The sequence below is a fragment of the Aythya ferina genome (genome assembly GCF_964211825.1).
Source record: "Aythya ferina genome assembly, chromosome: 15".
In the NCBI taxonomy this organism is placed as follows: domain Eukaryota; kingdom Metazoa; phylum Chordata; class Aves; order Anseriformes; family Anatidae; genus Aythya; species Aythya ferina.
In genome coordinates, this window is record NC_140314.1 from 2,853,060 (window position 1) to 2,870,488 (window position 17,429).

General features: G+C 59.1%; 1 protein-coding gene across 2 annotated transcripts; it reads right to left on the reverse strand.

The window, feature by feature from the left end:
- Positions 1–1,308: 1,308 nt before the first annotated feature.
- ALKBH5 (alkB homolog 5, RNA demethylase) lies at positions 1,309–17,100 on the reverse strand. 2 transcript variants are annotated; one of them, XM_084536205.1, is made up of 5 exons: positions 16,782–17,082; positions 15,078–15,879; positions 10,416–10,496; positions 7,098–7,253; positions 1,309–5,530 (listed from the first exon to the last, which is right to left on the reverse strand). In XM_084536205.1, the coding sequence occupies exons 2-5, from the start codon at positions 15,806–15,808 to the stop codon at positions 5,347–5,349; spliced, it is 1,152 nt and encodes a 383-aa protein (XP_084392331.1). In that variant the 5' UTR covers positions 15,809–15,879; positions 16,782–17,082; the 3' UTR covers positions 1,309–5,346. The 2 variants fall into 2 exon arrangements, with proteins under 2 accessions (XP_084392331.1, XP_084392332.1); XM_084536206.1 differs by lacking the exon at positions 1,309–5,530 and adding an exon at positions 5,558–6,920 and having other exon boundaries at positions 16,782–17,100.
- Positions 17,101–17,429: the final 329 nt, after the last annotated feature.

Here is a 17,429-nt window from a genome sequence, read left to right on the forward strand (position 1 = left end):
TGGGGTGATGGAGCTGTGAGGCATCAGCCCCACCGTAGGGACCCACAGCTGTGGGGTGACCCCATAATGCGGGGATCCCCATAACCTGGGGTCCCATAACATGGGGATTTTCATAACTTCGGGTCCCATAATGCAGGAATCCCCAAAACCTGGGGTCCCATAACATGGGGATCCCCATAAATTGGGGTCCCATAACGTGGGGATCCCCAAAACCTGGTGTCCCATAACGTGGGGTTTTTCATAACTTCGGGTCCCATAATGCAGGGTTCCCCAAAACCTGGGGTCCCATAACGTGGGGATCCCCATAATCTGTGGTCCCATATTGCAGGGATCCCCATAATGTGGGGTCCCATAATGAGGGGATCCCCAAAACTTGGGGTCCCATATTGCGGGGATCCCGATAATCTGGGATCCCATAATGTGGGAATCCCCAAAACTCGGGGTCCCAAAACATGTGGATCCCCATAACTTGTGGCAGCCTCATAATTTGGTGCCCCGTACCAGCTTCACACCCACATCCCATCTTCGTGGCCCCACAGCCCGGCTGTATCAACCGGGGGCCACACCACACACCCCCAGCAATAGGGTGGGGACGCACGGGGAGCACCCCACAGAGAAACCGGGGCCCCAGCACCCTGCCCCAAACGCCGCGGGTGACTCAGGCGAGCGCCCGTCCCCACGCAGGGCAGGGCGTCCCCTCCCTGCTGACTAACGCCGGGTGCACAGACACCGCTGTGCCCTCCTGCGGGGCATCCCGCCTCCGTTTCCTTCCTCGTCCCTTTCCTTGGGGTCACCCCTCACAGCGCGGCGAGGGGCGGTTTGAAGATGAGGAGGAGGAAGGCCGCCATGGCAGGCCCCACGCAGCCATCCCCGCACGCCCATCTCCCTCTTGCGGGAGGAAGGCGCAGGGCAGGGCGGGCGAGGCCGAAGCACGGGGTGCAGCACCCCAGGGTGATAAAACACCAAACCACGGCCACCGAGGTGGCAACCCCAGCCCTAAAACAGGGCCAGAAAGACGGGGACATCTTCACCGAGCCACAGCCACCAAGGCGGCAACCCCGGCCCTAAAACAGGGCCAGGAGGACGGGGACATCTTCACCGCTTGCTCCGCAGCAAACCAGATTTTTTTGGGATGGGAGCTCGTGCTGCAGCCCCGTGCCGCTTTCTAGGGCAGCACACAAATCCCCCCGGAGCCCGATCTTCCCTTTATTTAGAATTTATAAGCTTTTCCCTCACCCCACAGCCAGGCACCGAGCCCGGCTGTGCCCCCCTCCGGCCCCCCAGCCCCAGCACACAGGCAGGCCGAGCGATGCTTTCTGCTTTTATTCAATTAATGCAGCAATCTATACAAGAAAAATAATAATAATAATAATAACGAAACCGATGAAATTCCAAACCCTGACAGTGAAGAACCAAATTCTTCCTAAGAATCGACCAGAATTAAAAGTTTTTCCCCCCGCGTCGGACTGTACATAAAATAATCTCTGCTCCATTTACAGCGTTTCACACAGTTACTTCTCGTATCTCAAACTTCAGAACTGTACAACTTTGTTTACAAACCACGCTTTTTCCTAGGAAAAGCTTACGGAAAAAAATATTGCCACTTTGTTTTTTATTTTTTTATTTATTTGTAACAAAAAAAAATTAGAATATTTAAAAAAAATAAAAGAAAAGAAATTAAAGTCAGCCAAAACTTTAATTGTGGGCAGGGGTGTGGGAAGGAGCAGAGATGCGCTCCTCAGCTCGAGGTTTCTCCTCCCCAGGAAAGGGAAGGTGTTGGGAACACCAAAGAGGGGGTCTGGACATCGGGGCCGTGCTCAGAGCCCCCCTCCAGGACGTTCCCAGCTTCGGGCTGGGGCTCGGACACCCCCAAGGATGAAGGAGGGAGCCGACAGCCCCGCACCCCGAAATCCCTCCTGGGATGACGGTGTCGGGGCTGGGCCAGCATGGGGCTGGAGGCTGTTTGTGGGGTTTGTGGGGACCTGTCCCCAATCCGCCACCCCGTCCCCAGGCCAGCTCCCCTCTCCCTGCCCCCAAATCTCTCCTTTTCTTCCAGGGGACAGGCTGAGCCCACGCAACCAACTCAAGAAGTCTTCTCCGGATGCAGGCAAGAGCAGCGAACCCAAATTCCTCCCTTGGCAGAAGGGACGGCGCCCACCTCCCTCTCCTCCGTTCTCGGGGTCTGGGCTGTGGGTTTGGGGTGTGTGGGGCCATCGGGGCGCACGCAGCCGTACTGGGCAGGATACACAAGGACACGCCGCGGGTGATGGAGAGGAGCACGGAGCCAAACGAGGGGAATAAAGCCAAGGGGGTCAGGCCAGGGAACGAGCCCATCCCACGGAGAGGATGGGGAGAAATTTCGCCTTTTTTTTTTAGGGGCAAGCAGCCACAAAGCAGCACTCGCTGCCCTCCCTCTGTCCTCTGCCATGGACTCGTGTCGCTGGCCTGACCCGAAGCCCGCACGCAGCCACGACAAAGAGGAGTTGGGCACAGCAGCATTTTGGAGCCACAGTTTTACCAAACGGGGCACAGGAAAGGATCTGGACAGCTGGATCCGTGCGAAAAAAAAAAAAAAAACGCGTCTTCTGGTTTCAGATCAAGGTTTTACCCCGACGTTGTTCAGTGCAAAAAAAGAGTTAAAAAAAAACACATTATCTACACATGTACAACCGCGTGTATAGAAAATGTCTGTACAAGGGGGAGAGCCGGGCTGCCTGCGCGCTGGGAACTCCTCGCCCACGAGATGCTCGGGGTCAGACAGGGGGTGGTGGTGGAGCCCCAAGCAGGCAGCTCGGAGACTCGAAGCGAAACGGAGCAGGGGAGGGACTCCGGGGAGGGATACAGCGCCGGCTCGGACCCACGGCACAGATCTGGGGTGGGGGGAACGGGAGGGCAGAGCTCCCGGAGATGGCATGCAGGAACACCAGAACCCGATGGGGCAGGAGGGCTGCCCGTGCCCCTACAGGGGATGAGGTGAGACCTCGGGATGCCTTGTTCGGGTTTCAGAGGACATAAACCTCGTCCTACCGGAGTCACGGCGGTCCCACAGCTTGGGGAAGGAGCCCCGGGGAGGGAGGTTGCCTTCGTTGGGAGCTGAGACAGCGGAGAAAGGTATGGGGGATGCAGAGGTAGGCGTAAAAAGGGAAGAGGGGGCAGCAGGCTGCGCAGAACGGGGACCTCAGGCGAGGGAGCAGAGCTGCTCTGCCTCACCACAACCACTGCCAGCAGCACGAGCAGCACAGCCGAACGCCACAGAGGGCACGGGGCACGTCCAGGGTGAGTTGAGGAAGAATTGGGAAGAGCCGTGCCCAGGCATCCCGTGGGCAGGGGTCTGGCTTGCTGAAGATGCCAGCCACCAAGAGGAGGAGGGAGCGCTGCTCCCTGCACGCTGCAGGGAACGCCAAGCTCTCCAGAAAGGGGTTTTGCAGCAAGCTAAGAAGGCAAGGAGCGCTGCTTCAGATGCTCAAAACGTGAAATTTCAGATCTCCGGGCAGCCAAGAGGCGCCTTCAAAGGCTGCCCACGAGGCTGTTCTCCTACCTCCGCCCCGAGCCACCAGCAGCTCTCACCGGGATGGGATCGAGAAAACCAAGGAGGGGGCAGCTGGAGCCCAGCTAGGAAACCTCCCGCGGGTCAGAGCGATGCTGAAGGTGACAGCGATCTCCTGGGCACTGCCACGGCTGCCAGCCCCAGCGGTGTCCCCAAGGACAGGCGAGTCAGGAGGGAAGGGAACAGACACCGAGACCCCGATGGCAGCAAACGTGCTGGATTGTTAAGGAACAGCGCCCGTTTTTTTGTGTTTTTTCGTTTTTTTTTTTTTGACTGGGAGCTCCTCAAGACAGCAGCAAACGGGTTTCAAAATATATTACATCTTTTTATTGCCAAGCGTGCGGACCATGAAGTGTGGGGGACGCGGCGCTCCGGAAAAACTACAGCTTGAGGGCGGGCAAAGCGGTAAAAATTTTAAAAGAAGGCTGCTCCTTACGATCTGCCAACACCGGGGTTCGAAAGAATCAACCGGAGGAAGTTCCTTAAAAGCAGGGCTCTGAATACGGCGTTGGGCCCCAGATTTGGAAGGCGCCCAGGCTGGGAGAAGACGAGGAAGAAGGCAGAGCTCCTAGCGTTACCTCCCCACAAGCCTGCTGCTGCTCAGCATTTCCCCTGGCAGCCCCGAACCCCCAGCCCCAGGACAGGCAGAGGGAGGAGCAGGGTGTGGGTGGGTTATTTCGGATGAGTTATTTAGGATGAGTTATTTCTGATGAACGCACTGCCCCAGAGCCAACCCTGGAGGGGATGGAGCGCAGCCGAGGTGCCCGGCTCCCCGGCAGCCCCCTGCCAGCTCCTCTCCCTGCACCCAGCAGGGGCAGGATGTTATAAAGCAGCTCGCCACGCTGCCAGGAGGCAGAGGAGAGCTTTTATTAGGGGACCCCAAGCCCAGCATCCTCACAAGCACACCCCTCGCCCGCTCCTCTTTGCTGTCCCCAGGACGCAGCGCGCACTCGGTGCTGATGCTGCAGCCCCCAGACCTCAGGGCAATGCTGGCCTCAGTGAAATCAGCCACATTTTCTCTCTCCTCAACCAAAAAACCTGTCGGGGAGAAGCCAGGGGTAAGCACATTCTTCTCGGAGAGGGCAGCCCCGGGGACGCGAGGCCGTGAGCCCAAGCTGGCTCGGGAAGAGGGACCGGAAAGAAAAAACCTACGGCATTTAAAACTGGTGCTAAAGTGCAACACAAATGTCCTAAACCCTTTGTAATCAACGCAGTAAGAGGGGTCTGCAAAGCTCCAAACTTCCAGTTACTGCAGGGCACACTCGTAAAACACAACCCAACGACAACTAGGTAACAGCAGACCAAGGAGCCCTTTGGTGAAGCAAGGAATACGAGGCCACCACAGAGAATTTTCAGCTCCTGGGGTCTAACATCATATTTAGAACATTTGGAAAGGAAGTTAAAGCGAAAACAAACAAACAAAAAAATAAAACAACAAAAAAAAATAAAACAAAAATACAATTCTTGAATCTCGCGCAACGAAACAGTTAAACTTTTTGGTGTTTTCAACAGAAATCCCAACAGACAGCCTGGCATAACTTTATCTGCTTCCTAAGGGAGAGATGCCCGTTTGACCCATGACTCAGGCCACCACGTGCACTGGACATGTTCCATCCTCACATATGTCTCAGCATTCCTCCATTCATAAAAACAAATCGCTAGGATCCTTCCTGTTTACTCTTCAGCCTGAAAGGAAAAACCAAAACTGAAGCTAGATGGAAGATAGCCAGAGGGAGGAGAAAGTTTTCACAGACTGGAGGCCAATCTCAGCAGCTCCACGAGCCCGGAAAGTGCATTCCTCAGTGTCGCCTCATTTTAACTTTCCTGGCCGGGCTGCCGTCCTCCTCCTCCTCATCACAGTCCTCCGTGTACTCGTAAGACCTTCGCCAATAGTTCTCGGAGCTGAAGTTGCTCCGTCTCCTATGTTTTGGTAAGAGGACCGAGCGCCTGTTCTCCTCTTTATCCATTTCTAGAATCCGTGGCCTACGGAGAGAGAGAGGGAGGGAGGGAGAGAGGGAGTGAGAACACGATTGAAGCGCTCCTGGTGCGGACACCATCTGGATTTCTGCAGGCTTTGAGCACCGTGAGTGATTTTTTCCACCCTGCTCTCCCGGTGCGACGCTCCGGGCTGTCGGCAGAGCAGGAGCAGCTCGCCAAGCTGCACGTCCCACGGAAAGGCTGAGGATTTGGCTCTGAGTGGTGCAAACCCTTCGCTTTCACAGCTTTGCTCTCTGCCTCCAAACAGCCTGGCTGCCCCTAGCCCCGTGGGCAGAGGGGTCTGGGCCCTACAGAGGGGTCTGCCTGCCCTACAGAGGGGCTGTGAGGATCAAACCACAGCTCCAAGCTCCTGTGTCCTCCTGCTGTGCTCTCCAGCATCAGCACAACGCAGTCAGTACTTGTAGGAAGCTGCCCCTGCGCTCACCTGCGCTCAGCTCACAGCAGGGCCGTGCTGGCAGGATTTTATCCCAGTTTATTTTATCCTAGGTGGGAACCGAGTTCCCCTCTGACAGATGCTGCTGCCTGTGCTATTCACCTACATTATGCTGGAGTCTTTTAGGCCAAAAGGAGAAAAAAAACCATGTTTTTGGTACCCGCCTGCTGCAGGGGTCTGTGCCGAGCCTGCTCTCCGGTGAGGTGTCTTCTCCTTCAATCAGCCTTTCACCTTTTTTTCCACCAAAGAAGGGACCGTGCAGGGCAAATCTGATCACACACAGCCTGCTGCAGGCTCGCTCCGCTCGGTGATCAATGTGCCCAGTCATCCCGAGCCCTGCTGAATGAACGCTGCTCACAAACACGCCGTCCCCACCCTCCTCCTTCAGCAGGACAGGTTGCAACACGGGCTGGGACCGCACAGCAGCCGAGCCCCACCACCTTTGGGATCTGCACAAGTGCCCTAGCAATTCCTGGGAGGCTCGGGAGGCAGAGAAGAGCCAAAAGGACAGCTGGCAGCCCGGCTATCACTCGTGGCTATCAGCACAGACGCGTGAGCAAGGTGGCGTTTGAGGGGAGCCTCGCCGCAGAGCTCGAGCTGTCTGCAGCCTCAGCAAGGAGCTCTTGGAGGTCAGGCTGAGGCACCCACGCAGCCTGGTTGCACGCACAAATACACACAGCTCCGGAACCAAAAGAGAGCTGAGAAGCTTCCCGAGGAGTCCTTCCCCCTGCCCAGCTCTCTCCGACTGCTCTCGTGATGCGCTTTAACGCGGCCGCGCGCAGGTTGCTCGGCAATGGAGGTCAAAAATAATTAGCTGCAGGGAAACTATTGTTCTGAATGACTGCGTTATCGAGAGCCGGGCACATCTATTGCTTCTTCGTTATGCCACTCACAGGATAAACAATGTAAGCTGCTTACAGCCGGGGCTTAGCCTCTGCAAGCCTAGGAGGAACGAATAAAGCAACGTGCTCTGATCGAGCAGGTCTGCGTGCCACGGGGAGCACCTGGCAAAGAGGTGCAAGCCAGGATGCTCTAAGTGTGCCTACAACCTTTCATCAGAGGCCAGGAGCCTCAGAGGTTCACCGGCCAGCTCCTTGCTCCCAGGAGAGCCCAACCTACCTGTGAGCAGCGTCGGGGTCTGCTTTGCGATGGGACCGCTTGGGTTTCAGGATCTGGTCCCTGTTGTTTCCCGACAGGCGGTCGGAGGCGTAACCTGGCGGCAACACAGAGCTACCCAGCGATTTTGTTTCCAATCGAGGGGCATCTAGCCTTGTTCTGCAAATTAAAAAAGAAAAAAAATGGTATTTGCAAGGAGTTTCTACAGAATTGGTAGCAGAATTGGTACAGGAGACGTTTGTCCTAGATGCACTGCAGCTGAACCCTCAATCCCTGCCCCACAGCTCCAGAAAAGGGTCAGGATGGTTATGCTCAAAGGCTCAAGCTGCAGTTCTCTTGCACTTGATGCTTTAATTTTTAACCTTTACTGCATTGGTCAGAAGACAGAGCAAGGTTTAGGGGTCAGCGAAGCCACGAGGTGAGCCTGGGAGGACAGGAAGGGTGCTGAGCTCCCTGCAACCCCAGCGACGGGGCACTGAGAGGAGGTGCTGGGATCACGGTGACTCCTCCACAACTCGCAGCTCCAGTTCAGCCACCTGGGAGACGCACGGAAAAATCCATCACCACCTCCACCAGTAACAACCACCGCTCTCTGGGAACTCCCTCCTCTCTCTGAGCTCTCGTGTGACGGCGCTGTCACCACCTCCCGGTGCTGTGTAGTTACTGGCCGCCACTTGAAGCGCTCCAGAAGTCGATTTCAAAACAGACTGAAGTCTGGGAAGGGGCAAAGCGTGCTAAAAGGTGGTGCCAGGGCTCCAGGGTGCCGATTTCGGGAGGATCCGTGCTTGTTTCTGGACAGAAAGGCACCCTGGCGCTGCTCCTGCAGCCTCCCTCCACAGGATTGGGGGTGAACACCAAAATTGGGCTTTGGGAAAGGAAGGGGAGAAGCACTGCGTGTCCCCTGCTGTGCAGCCTCAGCTTTTCAGGCAGGTTTTTGAGGCAGCTGCTCTCTTTTCAGGCAAGTTTTTGAGGCTGGAGCCTGCACTCGTCTGCAAAGCCATCCTGAGCTGTTGGCAGCTCCGGGACTGGAGCCAGACCAGCCAGAGCACCGAAAGCATTGCGGATCCTGCCCCGGACACCTTGGGAGGTTTATTTCAAATTAAATATATTTCAAATATAACAACTGCAGGCCTTGCAATTCAAAACCCACTAAATGCACTGCGAGGGTCGGAGAGCACCAGCCACGCTGCGCCACCGTGGATGCGAGCTGCAGGAGCAGGCACCAGGAGGTAAAACCACCACAGCTGCACCCAAACGGGCAGCAAATTACCCAGCAAAGCTCCAGCTGAATAAAATAACTCCCAGCTCTCTACAAACGGCTGCAGGAGCCCTGTAAAAGGACTTCCAAGCCCCGCTCGAGGAGGTCTCGCTTCTCCCCCTCCCTCCCAGCTGACCTCTGGCAGCAGCTCAGGAAATCCAGAGCATGGCTCCACTCCTTCCTCCACTCAAAGCGCTCCCAAAACTCGCCGGCCCCGTGCTCGGAGGCGCAGGAAACACCGTAAATCCCATCCCCCTGCAGCTCTCCAGGGCTCCTGACCTACTTGGTAACCGCGCCGCTCTCAGGCGTGCCGAGAAAGCCGGCCACTTCCCCGGCACGCACGGCTTTGTCCTGCCACTGCCAGCAAAAAAAACCACCCCTGGAGCCACGTGCCCGGAACGGAGGCAAGAAGGAATCCAGATTCTGGGGCCCAGCACGCTCTGGCAGCCAAATATCCCAAAATTTCCCAGCTCCTGGATGCAGTTTTTACGCTGCGATGCGCCCGCAGGGTACGCGAGCCCTGTGGCAGGCTGCGGGCTGCTGCCTCTCCCCAGGAAGGAGGCAAAGATGAGTTGTACGAGGTCAGGGGCTGCTCCCAAACCTCGCGTGCCAGCAGCAGAGGCTGTTTTCCTGCTTGCATAACTCCCTGGTGCAGCCTGCACCCGCTGCAGCTCGGGGCGCAGCCTTTGGTGGATGCACCCCGCGTATCCACCGGGGCTGCTCGGCCCTACGGAGATCACCCAAAAATAATCCCCGAGGGGTTCCCGCCCTGCTCGTAGGATGATCCCGCTGGGGTTTTGTTCAGCTCGCCAGGAAAGTCACCGCTGCCCTCATGTGAAGCGATTCGGGCCCCCACGGGGAGGCCACATGGGTTGGCTGCTGCAGAAGGAGCCCGGGCAAACGGGGGGAGCTCGTCTGCACCAGCTCGGGCAGCTTTAATTTATTTGGCCAACTCTGTGGAGCAGTTCCTCGGAAAAGGCAGCTCAGGACAGGCAGCTTCTCTGCCCCAAAGCCCCACAAAAGCAGCCAGAGCCCGGATCTCTCCCCCTGCAGGGTCTGGAGATGCCTCCCCCCGGTGCTCAGCAGCACTCGCACGGCTTTTGGTTGGTGCAGGAACCAATAATTCCTGCAGCCACCTTGGGGCTCTCCTCGCAGCCACCTCACCGCTCACCTAACGCGCTGGTTTGGCTCTCCCCTCCCTTCCCCTCACGGCTGGCCTCGTGCTGCACCTCCACAGCATCACCAGGCTGTCTGCAAACCAGCGAGGCTGCCCAGAAGTTCCCCAACTCCGGATCCACAGCGTTTGCCTGCTAGCCTCACACCAGCCCCGGTCACAGCCGAATCCCTGCCGTCGTGGCCACGCTTTTATCTGGGTGAACAGCACCCAAGCCACGTGCATTTCCACTTCCAAACACTTCTTGACAGTGGAATTGGTGTTAACAACCTCTAAGGCAGGGTAAACGTGGGTCAACGTGGTGCACACACGATTTTTAGCCCTCTAGTAAAAGGAACTGATACAAAAAGGTCGTTTCTGGGTACAGGAGAAGGTGACACCGGGGGTTTTGGGGTGGTTCCCCCACAATTATCTCCTGAAACAGCAGCGCCTGGCCTCCCAGCTCCCAGAACTGGTCACTAAAATCAACACCAGCGCCTCCACTCCCTTCTCCCCAGGAGCTGAAAGCCCTGCTACCAAGAAATCTCTCTGCTTTATGGATGATTCTTCAGCAGCAGCTTCAAAGCGCTGCCCAGGGAACTTTTGCACGTGGCTATGGGATGCTCAGACACCTGCACACGCAGCCCAGAGCACGGGAATTTGAAATCCCAGCTGCTTGGAGCTGGGCACCCACCAAAATCCAGCCAGGAACAGCGCCTGCAAACGGGCAGCGAGACCTAAAAAATTTCACATCGACCCAGCGCATCACCAAGCAAGGCTTTGTTTTTTTGTTAAAGCGTTGCTTTAAAAAAAAAAAATCACAGCATTTTAAATCACCATTTGTGATTTAAAAATAATCACAGCAGCAGCCCGGGGGTCGCCTCGCTGCGCGGAGGGCTCCAACACTCACTTGCGAAGGATGATGACAGCTCTCCTCTCCTTGATGTCCTGCGGTCGGATGCAGTGCGTGATTTCGTCGGCTGCGTACCCGCTGACAACAGAAAGAGAAAGGCTCTGTGAGAAGGGGCAGAAAGCGGCTGCAACAACACATTTTGGCCAGTTGGTTCCCAAATTCCTCCCCCAAGCACACCGTTCCCCAGCAAACTGCCAGAAAGGAAGAAACTTCAAGGAAATTGCACCATTCAGGCGTTTGTTGTTTTTTTTTTTTTAATTTAGACTCAATTATTTTTAGCGTGCACCAGAGAAAATGCCACCTGCTGCCACATCACGAAGTGAGTCGTGTTGAAAAGGAGTTTCCGGAGCGTAAATTCGGCTCGTTTGTTTACGGGAGCTTTACCAAGAGAGCAGATCACGGCAGAAGCCAAATCACCAAATCACCGCGTGGCTTTCTCGTGCGCCCAGGCACCTCCATCCCCAGGGATGGTCAGAGCCTGCTCCTGGAGCCCCTCCAGGGCTCGCAGGTGGGTTCCAGCCCTGATTAATGTGTTAGGGGAGGAGGGGGGCACACTGAGGGCCAGGTGCCCCAGGAGCTGAGCGCCTCATCCCCACCACCCGGGCTCGGGACACTCGTTCGTGCTCAGCCTCGTTTTCTCCTCCGCTCCCACTTTGGCACATCCTCGGTCACTGTAGGACCTGCTACAGCCCCGGTGACCCTCCAAAGCAGGCTGCACACCACGCCGTGCCCCTAAAACCTCCGTGCTGTGGGGCTCACGAGGCGAGGCAGCACCCTGAGCCATCACGGAGCGCACGAGGCTCACCGCCCCGTCACCACACCGCAGCTCCTGTCGGCAGGAGAGCATTTTGGTATCGGGGCTGACTTCAATAATTCAAGTTTCTAGCAGGTAGGGAAACACCCAAAGCCAACCAGGGCCCCAGCTACCTGCAAGAGGCTTTTTTTTTTTTCCTCATGGCTGTTTCTGTTGCTCGGCACCATGCCTGGAGTCCAGCGCAGCGTGCGAGATCGCAGCCTGAGGGGTGGAGGTGAGCTGATGGAGAGCAGCCAGCACGCCCTCGGGTGAGCACCCACCCTGCTGAGAGCACCAGGAGCTCGTCTCAGCCCTCCCACGGGTGCTAACGAGCTGGGCTGGGTGCTAACGAGCTGGGCTGGGCGCTGGGCATGCCCCCTACCTGCTGCTGCCACAGTGTCTGTGCCCCAGAGCCTTCCAGAGTCCGGCGTGGTGGGGAAGGAGAAGCCAAACGCAGCAGCCGGTGAATTTGGGATGCTCGGGGGACAACCCAGAGGGTCTGGTCTCCTCCAGGGCCAGGATGGGATTTCCTTTCTCTGGTTCATCACCCAGCCACTCGGCTGGAAGCGCACACCTCTCACCTGGAGCCTGCTCGGAGGAGGGAGCTGGGAGGCTGAGGCCTGGCCGGTGGGAGAGGGGCTGCTGGGGGCCCCCCCTGCCCTTTAGGGCACCGCAGAATCATGCAGCATCATGCAGAGGGGCTTTAATAATGCTCCGTTACATCCCAGAGATCCCATTAATATCCCCCACGTTAACATTTTTGGGGCACATCCTCACCCTGAACGTCGGGATGGGGTCTGCTCCGAGACCTGCGCTCTCCAGCACGAGACATCAGCCCTCTCATTCCCACTCCCCAGAGGGAAACTCATTCCCCAGCTCCCTTTCCAGCACCTAAAGCAGAGCTCCCGGCCCCAAATGCAGGCGGGCTGCCCCCAAAAAAAGCCCTCAGCCCTAACGGGACCCCTCCGGGCAGCCCTGATGCCCTGCTGGGGAGGGACAGCTCAGCCTGCACCTCGCCACGTCCCGAGATGCGCCCTGCACACCCCTCCAGCACGGGGTGTGCACGGGAACTGCTCATAAACAGAATAAGAATATTTTTCAGTGGGCCAGCATGAATTTCTCACCCATTCCCTGCCCCTATCACATCCCAGTGACGGCCAAGGGACAGACACTGGAACAAAACACCCCCAAGAACATCCATGGTGCACCTGCAGGTTTCTTTGCTTGCCCAGGCAAGAAAAGAAACTTTTCTTTTTTCTCTTTTTTTAACCTCCCTGAGCCCCAACGTCACTGAAAGCAGGGTTTTTGGTCAGCTATCCCCAGAAAGGATGCCCTCGTGGCCGCTGGCACACGCAGAAGCTCCCAGCAGCAGGCAGAGGCACCCACGGCCCCTTTCCAGCTGCAGCCTCGCTGGTCCCCAGCCCCATCCCAGACACACGATGCTTGCTAATTAAACCCAATCCCACCAGCTACTCAGATTCATTACGTGCCACGGAGCTTTGCACCCCCCCCAGCTCCCCAATTTTTTATTTATTTTTATTTATTTTCCCGTTTGTCCAAACCCCGCTCCCAGGCGGACGGGCCGATCCCCCATCTCCTCCCCAGCGCTCCTGCGGATTGATGCTTATCAAATTATCAAATTCCTTTCTTTTTTTTAAAAAAACAGGGGGGAAAAATAAATCAGAGGGATGGGCCTGGGTCCTCTGAGGCCAAATCAGCACCGGGGAGGCAACCGGAGAGAAAATACCTTGCTGGAGGAGCGCGGGGCCATGCGGACGGCCTCCAGGCGGCTCAGCTTTCGTCCTGCTGGTGAGGAGAGCCCCCGTTCCTCCCCAAAAACTCTTTACGAGGACATTTTTCCAACCCTAACCTCTCATTTGGGGTGTGAAGGTTTTACAGCTCGAGTTTGAGGCCGGTGCAGGATCTGCAAGGAGCCCGGCCTGCCTCGCACCGAACACTTGAGCCTGGCGCAGAGTTTAACCAGGAAAAACCCGAGGGAAGCAGAACATCGAGGGCAGGACGCGGGGAAAACCCCTCTGGAGGGCACGGGGTGGCTGCGAGGCCGGGAAAAGGACCTTGAGCAGAGCTGGGATGGGGAGCAGGACACGCGGGGGCTTTGGGGAGAGACGGAGAAAGAGGGGGGAAGGAGGAACCCGGCGGCTTCCCCGTGAGCCGCGCGGTTTTCACAGGGTACCCACGGCTTCCCCGGGAAGGAGGCCCCTGACCCCGCAGGGTTTGGATCCCAAATATCACAGGCACGGCGCTTCTGTCTCCGCCGTTTCCCTATCTCCAGGGCAACTGCTTGCTGCGAGGAGAGAGAGAAGCTGGCTCCACCGGGAGCTGCACCCCGAGACCCCCCCCAGGACCCCCTCGTCCTCCCTCTCCTCTCCTGGCTCCCATCACCCCGCATCCCTTGGCAGAATCTCCCCTCAGCGAGTGCTAATCTGCCCAAATTTTGCCCAAATTGCAAAAAATCCCGGTTTTAGAGGCTGTTATTTGGTAGAAAGCAGAAGAGCCCAGCACCTAACCCAGCACCTAACCCTGTGGGAAGTCAGTGAACCCCATCCTGGGGTCAGGAGGAAGCCAACCTTCCCCTGCAGGCACCAAAACCTCTTCGTTCGCTTTGTAGGATCGCTCCAGGGAACCCCGCACGGCGCAGAACCGCCCTGGGAGCCCCGAGCCAGCTCCTTCCCAGCGGTTTTTTAGGGACAAAAACCCACGGTTGGGTCGTGGGGGAGCAGAGCAAACCCCTCTCCCTCCTCCCACGAGCATCCAACCCTCTGCTGCTTGAACCCCGACCCTGCTCCGGGTGGGAATTGGGGAATTGGGGAATTTTCCTGCGGGTTTTGGCTACCCGGGCAGGGAAATTAAAGCAGAAAGTTCTGCCGCCCGCGGTAAGCGGACACGGCGCTCCGGGATCAAATCCCTCTGACCTCTGCCCTTCTCCTGCCCCGGCCACGCTCCCCGGGGAACATGAAAATGTTTTTTAGCCTCGGGGGAGCCTTTCCTGCTGGCGGGGATCCTCCCGCAGCCTGGCTCCAAAGCTGCTGAGCTACGGGAGTTACCTGAGCCGGGGGGGACCCGTTAATGTTTGTGCAGCTTTCCCTGGATAAATGCTCCGAGAAATCCCGGCCGTTATTACCAGGATGCCCCCGGACACCGCGGGGAGGGGAAAAATTCCTCAATTCCTCCCCGTGCCCCGCGGCGATCGCTTCCCGAGCCGAGACGCGGGGTTGTGTTAAAGGCAGGGAGCCCTAAAACCCACCCAGGACGTTCACCAGCCCCCCAAAAAAACAAAAAACCACCCCAAGTTGGTAGCTCTGAGCGCTGCTGGCACAGCCTGGGCCATCCCCGCTCCTGGCAGCGAGCGCTCTGACCTTCAGGCCGCAGCGACCAGGCTGGGGATGTGCCCACGAGGGGCCGGCGGCACCGGCAACCCCGGCACCGACCCTTTAAGCACGGGAGCGAGGAGCACGAGGGCTCCACGTGCCCACCGGGAGGTGACGGGGGGGGGGTTAAGGAGGAGACGTTTGGCAGCCCTAAAGTGGCTCCTGGCTGCGTGACCTTGGGCAGGGTCATTTCACCTCCCCGGGGACAGCCCCAAAACGGGGGCTGCGCCGCGTCCCCGCTGTCCCCATCCCGCAGGTGAGGGCTCGGAGCTCCCCGTTGGCAGCCTGGGGAGCAAATAACTCCGGATCCCGTCTCCTCCCCGATAGGATCACCCCAAAATATCATCCCACCCGCAGCACCGGGCACCCCCAGCCCCATCCCATCGCCCGGGGACCCCGCAGGGTGCCAGAAAAAAAAAGGCTCGGCCACCACCGGGGCGCACGTCCCCGTGGTTTTGGGGTGGGCGAGGCGTTTACCTGAGCACGGTGACGCTGCCCCTCTTGACGGGCAGGAAGAGGACGGGCTCCGACACCCTGATGGGCTTGAACTGGAACTTGCAGCCGAAGCAGAGCGCCGAGTCGCTGAAGAAGGAGACGGAGACGATGGGCCTCTCGAAAATGTGGATGGGGTCGACGTGGGAGACGATGCAGCCCCCCGGCTGGTAGTCGTTGATCACGGCGCTGTTGACGAAGCCCTCGGGGATCACCCGGTGCTCCACCAGCTTCCTGATCACCAGGTCGTGCACCCACTCGGGGATAGCATCCACCTCTCCCCGCGGGTACAACCTCTCCTGCCCGGGCCCCCTTCTCTGCAGCTGCGAGCCGTAGGTGTAACCCTCCCCGAAAAAATATTTGTTGCGCAGAGGCGCCCGGTCCACCGTGTGCTCCTTGTAGAGCCCTTTCTCCGCCCGGGACACCACGTCCTCGATTCGTGCCTCGATTTTGGCGCACTCCTCGGCGCTGAAGAGGCGAAGCTGGCGGATGCCGCTCTTCACCTTGCGGGCTTCCTCCTCTTCCTCCTTCTGCTGCTGCTGCTGCTGCTGCTCCTCGTAGTCGCTGGGCTCCGAGGCCGAGTCCTCGTGGTACCGCCGCTTGCGTTCGTAGGGCGGGGGCTCAACGGGGGCGTCCCGAGGCCCTTTGGGGTTGTCCCGGTAAGGCAGCATGGATTTCAGCTTCTCCCGCAGGTCGGTGTAGCCGCTGCCGGCCATGGCCGTGGTGTCCCCGTCACCGCCCCGCTGCCGCCGGGGACGCGCAGCCGCTGCTCATGGCACCCGCCGGCCTGCCGGGAGGGAGACGGAGAACGGGGAGGGGGTCGGAGGGGGAACCGGGAGGTTTTGGGACCCCCCCCGGTGTCCTCCTGGTCCCTCCTGGTGGAGTAGGGTTATAGGGTTTGGTGCTGGATGGGTTGGGAGGGGAAACGGGGATGGGATATGGGGGGTGTGGGGTGGGGTGGGGGCACTGGGAGGGTAATGAGGGTATGGGGGGGGTACTGGGGGGGAAACGGGGGGTATAGGGGGGTTACTGGGGGTACTGGGAGGGGTACTGGGGGTATGGAGGGTAATAGGGGGGTATTGGGGGGGTTACTGGGGCATATAGGGGGGTTATTGGGGGGTATAGGGGGTATGGGGGTGTTACTGGGAGTATGGGGAGCGTACTGGGGCACATGGGGGGGTTACTGGGGGTATGGGGAGGTGTGTGAGGGGTACCGGGAGGTATGGAGGGGGTGGGACCGGGGGTAGAGGGGGGGATTAGGGGTTACTGGGGGGGTATAGGGGGTCAGGGGGGATTACTGGGGTTACTGGGGGGGGTTATAGGGGGTCTAGGGGAGTTATCGGGGGGGTATTAGGGGTTACCGGGGGGGTATAGGGGGTCTAGGGGGTTACCGGAGGGTATGGGGAGGGATATAGGGGTTACCGGGGGATATTAAGGGGTTTAGGGGGGTTACCGGGGGGGATATAGGGCGTCTGGGGGTTACCGGGGGGTGCTACCTGGGGTCTAGGGGGTCTAAGGGAGTTACGGGGGGGGGTGTTAAGGGTTACCGGGAGGGATATAGGGGCTACCGGGGGGGATATAGGGGGTCTAGGGGGGTTACCGGGGAATATTGGGGGGTCTGGGGGTTCCCGGGGGGTTCCCGGGGGTTCCCAGCCGCCCCACCCCCCCCTCCCGTCCCCCTCAACTCACGGCCGAGCCCGGCAGCGTCGGTAACGGGCGGCGGTAACGGCGGTTCCGCGACGAAACGACAACGGCAACGGCGACGACGACGACGACAAAACGGCGGCGGGCGGAGGTTTAACGGCGAGGCCCGAGCTTCCCCGGTGCTTCCCCCCGGGGCACGGCTCAAGCGGCGGCGGCGGCAGCCCCGGCTCGGTGCCGTGCCCGGCCCGCTCCCATGGCGGAGGGGCCCGGGGGGGGGGGCACCGGGACCGGGACCGGGACCGGGACCGGGACCGGGGAGGGGGGGGGGGGAGGGGCGGCGGCGGGGCCCCGGGGGTCGCGCGCAGCCGTTCCCGCGGCGCGAGCGGCGCCTACGTCACCAGCCCGACATCCCCGGGCCGCCGCGGGGCCCCGCCCCCTTTTTTTTTCCGCCCCGCCCCCCCCTCCCCCGCGCATGCGCGCGCGCGGCCGGCGAAGCCGCCGCCGCCCTTCTCGCTCGCCCTTTTCCTGCCCCCTCCTCTTCCTAGCCGACACGCCCTTCTTCCGCCCTCACGCCGGAGGGGGGAGGAGGGGATTGGGCGAGAGGAGGAAGGGGGAGGGATGGGGAGGGGGGAGGTGGAAGGTGATTGGGTGATAGGGGAGGGGGCCTCGCGGGCACTGAGGGTGGGAGGGGAG

Coding starts and splice junctions, on each gene's coding strand:
- ALKBH5 (XM_084536205.1), bottom strand. CDS start 15,808: ATGGCCGGCAGCGGCTACACCGACCTGCGGGAGAAGCTGAAATCCATG. Junction 10,497..15,077: donor GGCAGCGTCACCGTGCTCAG/GTAAACGCCTCG, acceptor TTCTGTTGTCAG/CGGGTACGCAGCCGACGAAA. Junction 7,254..10,415: donor GCTGTCATCATCCTTCGCAA/GTGAGTGTTGGA, acceptor TTTAATTTGCAG/AACAAGGCTAGATGCCCCTC.